The sequence below is a fragment of the Takifugu flavidus genome, chromosome 3, assembly GCF_003711565.1.
Source record: "Takifugu flavidus isolate HTHZ2018 chromosome 3, ASM371156v2, whole genome shotgun sequence".
NCBI classification, from domain to species: Eukaryota; Metazoa; Chordata; class Actinopteri; order Tetraodontiformes; family Tetraodontidae; genus Takifugu; species Takifugu flavidus.
Genome location: NC_079522.1, coordinates 6,598,500 through 6,603,717, shown reverse-complemented (window position 1 = coordinate 6,603,717; position 5,218 = coordinate 6,598,500). Strand labels below are relative to the sequence as shown.

Here is a 5,218-nt window from a genome sequence, read left to right as displayed (position 1 = left end):
TTTAAAAAAAAATTTTAAAAATGAATTTGTGGACATTGAATTCTGAGCTTTTATCCAGTGTGTTTGTCGAGCTTTAGCTAGCTTAGATAGCAGCACCTGGGCTTTAGCCCGAGCTAACGGCTTCCAAACGTTGATTCAGACAGAAAAATATGAGGCTTCAAAAACAAGCGTCAGTAACGGAGAACAGATGTTTTAATGTTTTTGCTGAATTTTGCCTTGATCATAAAATTATATAGATTATTTTACAAAGGTTGAAAATGCTGAGAGTATTTTCTTTTTTCTTTTTAAAAAAAAAAAAAAAAAATCACAAATGGAGAGACATTTATCTCATCTACCCCTGGTCCCACCTGAAACTCTCCCCCGGGGAAGAAGTGAGGTTGTGTCCCCCTGTTGTCCCCATGGCTGCTATGGCTCCTGGAGGCCCCACGGCTCATTATGGATATTTTTTTGTCTGACCGTTCAACTAAAAGAAACCTTCGCCTTATTTTGAATTATGGTCTAAAATGTTGCTAATTAATCACCTAAATGATGAATATTACTAGTATGTATTGTGTTTGGTGCACTTTTAAAAGGCACATGCTGGTATTTAGCTCCAATTTTCTTTCCTGTGCATTGCGTTTGTTGTAGTTTAGCATAAAACGATGTGCAGTTTCACAGAAAAACAGAATCTTAACGTGCAGAAATAAATCTATTATTTAAAAAACGAGAAAATGATCAGTGGTCTAGTTTTTTTAGCTGACCATTTTCAACATGACTTTCCCCATATTTACAGTAATTTCAATTATTATAAGTAACATTGGATGAATATGTGTAAATTACACAAATAATTACTTAATCGTGATCAACATTTTGTCCTCATAAATCAAAATATTAATGAGAAATCTCTGATTGGTCCGCTGGACGTTTAAAAATCAAACAGGCTCCTCCCTTGTGTTTTGATATCCGTCCGGTTTAAATCGGCCGGGCGGAGCTCAATAAAACGTCGCCTTTAAGTGTTAAACATTAACAGGATTTTCAAATACTGCGCCTAAAAGATAGAATCAACCATAAAACTATACGGCAATGTACAATTTTGGTTATAAACTGTGCTTTTAAAAAACAAACCGGATAAGCTCCATATGACCGCACCAGGCGCCGAAGGTATCATAAACAAGCGAACCCTTTACGCCGGCATTTCTATCCGCGTCCTGATTGGTCCGTTGGCTCAAACTCCAACCAATCAGGACGAGGCGTAACGAATTTGGATCCGCGAGCTGCGGCACTTTTGTCCGTCCTCTCGTCTGCAAAACAACACTGAACTTTTGGGAAACTTGGGCAGTTTGCTGCATTTTTAAACCCAATCGAGTGTCGGGAGACCGCACGGTGAGACGCAAAAACTCGTTTTATTGTGTTTTTCATCGACTTAGGAACTGCACGTGATTAAACCCCACAAACCTGTGAAAACTTTAAGGTTATCCAACCTGCTAGCTAGCTCAAAGCTACCCTGCGTCTCCTCCACCCTCTTCTGCCGCGACAGGCTCATATTTCCAGCGGATACAGGAGCCAGCCATGCCCGTAACGAGGCCGAAGAAGACCACCGCGGCCGCCGGGAGCAAAATCCCCAAGCCTGCTAAAGTGGGCTCCGAGAACCAGGTAAGAGCCTGCGGATCCCAGCCAGCTAACGCGCCTCCCTCGTGTTTATCACCCAGGCAACGTGACAACGATGCGTGTTGTTGTCTTATGTTGTGTTGTGTTGTGTGTGCTGCAGGAAGAAGGGCCCCAGGTGAAGAGGTCATCCTCCCCGCCTCATGGAGCCCCGAAGAAGCGCACGGCCTTCATCGACATCACCAATGTAAGTGCTGATGCTAATGATGCTAATGATGCCATCATCCGGCAGGGTTATTCCTGACTGGGGGAACTTCCAGGCAGGCTTCCATCCCAGTGTTTTACAGGGTGCTGTTGCACGTTTTCTGACGCGCTGGACGTGCACCAGGCTCTGCTTCAGCGGTTCCTTCGAAGGCTCTCGGGGACGAAAACGCGGAACGTGCACCTCACCTTCATGTCTAACGATCTCGCTGAAGCTAAGTGCTCAGCGGCGTTGTTGTTGTTGGCTCTTCAGGAATCTGAGGACGACAGACCCGTGGAGCAGGCCGGCCTCTGAACCCGGGCCGCGTGGCTCCGCGTGCACGTCTGCGTGGCTTAATAGAAACTCGATTTCCAGATGTGGCCGTACCGTGCACGGTCCTAACGACAGTGGTTTGGCTCAGCGGGGCTCCCTGAGTCACAACCCTCGCTGATTTTAGGACAGTTTCCCCCCGTTTCTGCACCATCCGAGTGACTTTCATGGCGCTTCCCTCCTGCGTTTGAATCCACACGTTTCCCCTCGGTCTTTAGTCTGAAGGGGCAAAAGCAGCCTGAAGCTGCAGCTTCTCCTTTTGTCTCCAACAACAGGCCGTCGGCCCGAGTCTGACGGACGCAGGCGTCGTCTTGGGGACAGAGAGTAGGGAAGCGGAGACGCTCTGGCGGCGGCCTCGTGCTCAGGTCGAGGACGTTTGTTTCCTGGTGCCAAATGCCACCAGAGGGGTGGTGGAGGGGCTTTACTCTGGCTCTTGGGGCCTCCCACTCTCCTGGTATTCCTTTATTTCCAGCAACACGGTGACTCTGGTGTGGATGCAGGCGCTCACGGGTGTTTTGTTTTGTTTTTAATTTAAAGTCCTAAAAGACTGGAGGTGGCAGTGTTGAACCAGCTTCCATCACACACTTCTAGACGCCTCCTGCTCTCTGTGTTTGTTAAAAGTGTCGTGTTTGGACCGGTCAGAGGTTGTAAACACTCCGTGGCTTCATCCGCAGGCTCACAAGGTTCAGATCAGCATTCCGGGCAGGAAGAAGGAAGCGGTGAAGAAGCCGGTCAAGAAAATCGGCGCCGCCTCGGTGCCGACCAAGAACCGGGACAACCTGAAGAAGTGCGTCCTGTCGTCGTCCTGCAGCTTCTCTCTGGCTTCTGCTGTTGCTGAGTAACGGCTGTTTTCCTGCCGCAGGTCACTGCCGGTGACCTCTGACAGGCCCAAAGCGGAGAGAGAGACGGTCGACAAGGAGGAGGAGAGAGCTGCCTCGGCTCCTGGGGAAGAACCCGCGACCTCGGCTCCCCCTGCTGTCCGGGAAGTGCCGGCACACCTCCGGAAACCAGACGTAAGGAATCCCTCTGGGATCTTTCTTGGCTGGAAAATTCCCCCGCCTTCTCCTGAAATCTTCTCCTCGCAGATCCCGCCGGAGTTTGACATCGACTCTGAGAACTGCGACGACTGTTACCTGTGTCCCGAGTACGCCAAGGAGATCTTTGACTACCTGAAGCAGCGCGAGGTCAGCAGACGGCGCCGGCGTTTCGCCACCTTCTTGTCTCTCTTGAAGATCTGAGCGTTCTCTTCTTCCAGGAGAAGTTCGTCCTGGCCGACTACATGCACATGCAGCCCAGCCTCAACGCGGAGATGAGGGCCATCCTCGTGGACTGGCTGGTCGAGGTGCAGGTCAGTACCACGGACGCTGCGTAGAATCAAAGAGCGGAGGCGTTCAGAGACGGAGCGACTCGCCTGTGCTTCCAGGAGAACTTCGAGCTGTTCCACGAGACCCTGTACCTGGCCGTGAAGATGACCGACCACTACCTGTCCAAGACCCCCGTCGACAGGGAGATGCTGCAGCTGGTCGGCTCCACCGCCATGCTCATCGCCTCCAAGTTTGAGGTGAGACGCCGTTAGACGCCCGACCAGCCGAGACACCGCTAACAACCCGTCCGGGTCGGTCCCTCAGGAGCGCAGCCCGCCCTGCATGGAGGACTTCCTGTACATCTGCGACGACGCCTACAGGAGGGAGGAGCTTATCTCCACGGAGGCCAGCATGCTGCAGACGCTGGTGTTTGACATCAACATCCCCATCCCCTACCGATTCCTCAGGCGCTACGCTAAGGTAGGCTCCGCCTCCCGCTGCGGCCCTTCCCCCCGGTGCTTTTGGGTCATTTCCTGTGTGCTGTCCAGTGTGTGAAAGCAGGCATGGACACGCTGACTCTGGCCCGTTACTACTGCGAGATGAGCCTCATGGACATGGAGCTGGTGCCGGAGAGGGGCTCGCTGTTGGCCTCGGCCTGCCTGCTGATGGCGCTGCTCACCAAAGACCTGGGGGGATGGGTGAGTGCCGCTCCCTGCCAGCCTCTGCTGCCACCTAGTGGCCGAAGGTGGCAACATTTGCACGCGTCGGGATGCCAGAGTTGCAGTTGAACCCGTCATGTTTCTCTGAAGAACAAACGCCCCTCATCCCTCTCATCCCGCAGACTCCCATCCTGCAGTTCCACTCCGGCTATCAGAAGTCCGATTTGGCGCCGGTCATCCGGAAGCTCCACGCCGCACTCTCGGCTCCTCCCGACGACAAACTCAAAGCCATCAGGAACAAATACTCCCACAAGTAAGGCCACACTGGCGCTCTGGCTAACCTGCAGCCGATGCTAACGTGAATATTTTATCCTTTCAGGGTGTTTTTCGAGGTTGCGACTCTTCCTCTGGTGGACCTGGAGGTTCTGGAGGAAGCTTTATCCCACTAAGACGCCAGGTCTTGGCGAACGTGTACATATGTTGTTAATACTGTTTAATATTTATACACACAGTTTCTATTTTATGTATTATCGGAAATGTTCGTTCAAGGTCCCGTTTGTGACGTAAAAGAGTTTTAATGTTGGAACCAGATGCTGCCAGTGTTTCCTGTTAAGGTCGTTACTTTTGAGTAACATGTGCATTTTATAATCTTTTACAGTTATGGGTTTGCTCATAATGTTAAAAATGTAACTTTTAAAGGGCAATGTTGTTGAATTATGCACTAACTGCCTGTGATGGGTTGCCAGCATTGTTGACGTTGCGCAATAATGAGGTGTGTTTGTGTGTCTCCAGCATTTATCATGTTTAATATTACTGCTTATATTTGTATGAACGGTGGTTAAATATACTATTTTTAAGTAGCCATCACTCCTAAAATAAAAGTGTTGACTGTTTAATAAAATGGCCACTAGAGGGCAGCGTTGCACGTCATTATTGGCTGGTTACCAGCAAATTCCCCAGTTCCACTGGAAACTTCCAAGACTTCCCTCTCGGAGGTTCCGCTGCCTGTGGAGGTTCTCCAGGCTCCTCTGGAGCTCCAACTGTGATCATTTAACCAAAGTTCCACCACTTTCCTACAAATGTCTACCGGCATTCCAGAA

At 50.3% G+C, this 5,218-nt stretch overlaps 2 protein-coding genes across 4 annotated transcripts in view; one reads left to right on the top strand and one right to left on the bottom strand.

The window, feature by feature from the left end:
• rps4x (ribosomal protein S4 X-linked) overlaps positions 1–5,218 on the bottom strand; it is a 158,636-nt gene that overhangs the window by 142,444 nt on the left and 10,974 nt on the right. The gene's annotated exons all lie outside the window — the stretch shown is intronic.
• On the top strand, positions 1,027–5,035 carry ccnb3 (cyclin B3). 3 transcript variants are annotated; one of them, XM_057028113.1, is made up of 13 exons: positions 1,027–1,362; positions 1,451–1,632; positions 1,748–1,831; positions 2,431–2,520; positions 2,830–2,942; positions 3,018–3,168; positions 3,241–3,339; positions 3,411–3,503; positions 3,579–3,716; positions 3,784–3,939; positions 4,008–4,157; positions 4,301–4,431; positions 4,498–5,035. In XM_057028113.1, exons 2-13 carry the CDS (start codon positions 1,549–1,551, stop codon positions 4,565–4,567), a joined length of 1,359 nt encoding a protein of 452 aa, XP_056884093.1. In that variant the 5' UTR covers positions 1,027–1,362; positions 1,451–1,548; the 3' UTR covers positions 4,568–5,035. The 3 variants fall into 3 exon arrangements, with proteins under 3 accessions (XP_056884093.1, XP_056884092.1, XP_056884094.1); XM_057028112.1 differs by having other exon boundaries at positions 1,029–1,362; positions 1,517–1,632; XM_057028114.1 differs by lacking the exon at positions 2,431–2,520 and having other exon boundaries at positions 1,207–1,362; positions 1,517–1,632.

Coding starts and splice junctions, on each gene's coding strand:
- ccnb3 (XM_057028113.1), top strand. CDS start 1,549: ATGCCCGTAACGAGGCCGAAGAAGACCACCGCGGCCGCCGGGAGCAAA. Junction 3,340..3,410: donor ACTACCTGAAGCAGCGCGAG/GTCAGCAGACGG, acceptor CTCTTCTTCCAG/GAGAAGTTCGTCCTGGCCGA. Junction 3,504..3,578: donor ACTGGCTGGTCGAGGTGCAG/GTCAGTACCACG, acceptor CTGTGCTTCCAG/GAGAACTTCGAGCTGTTCCA.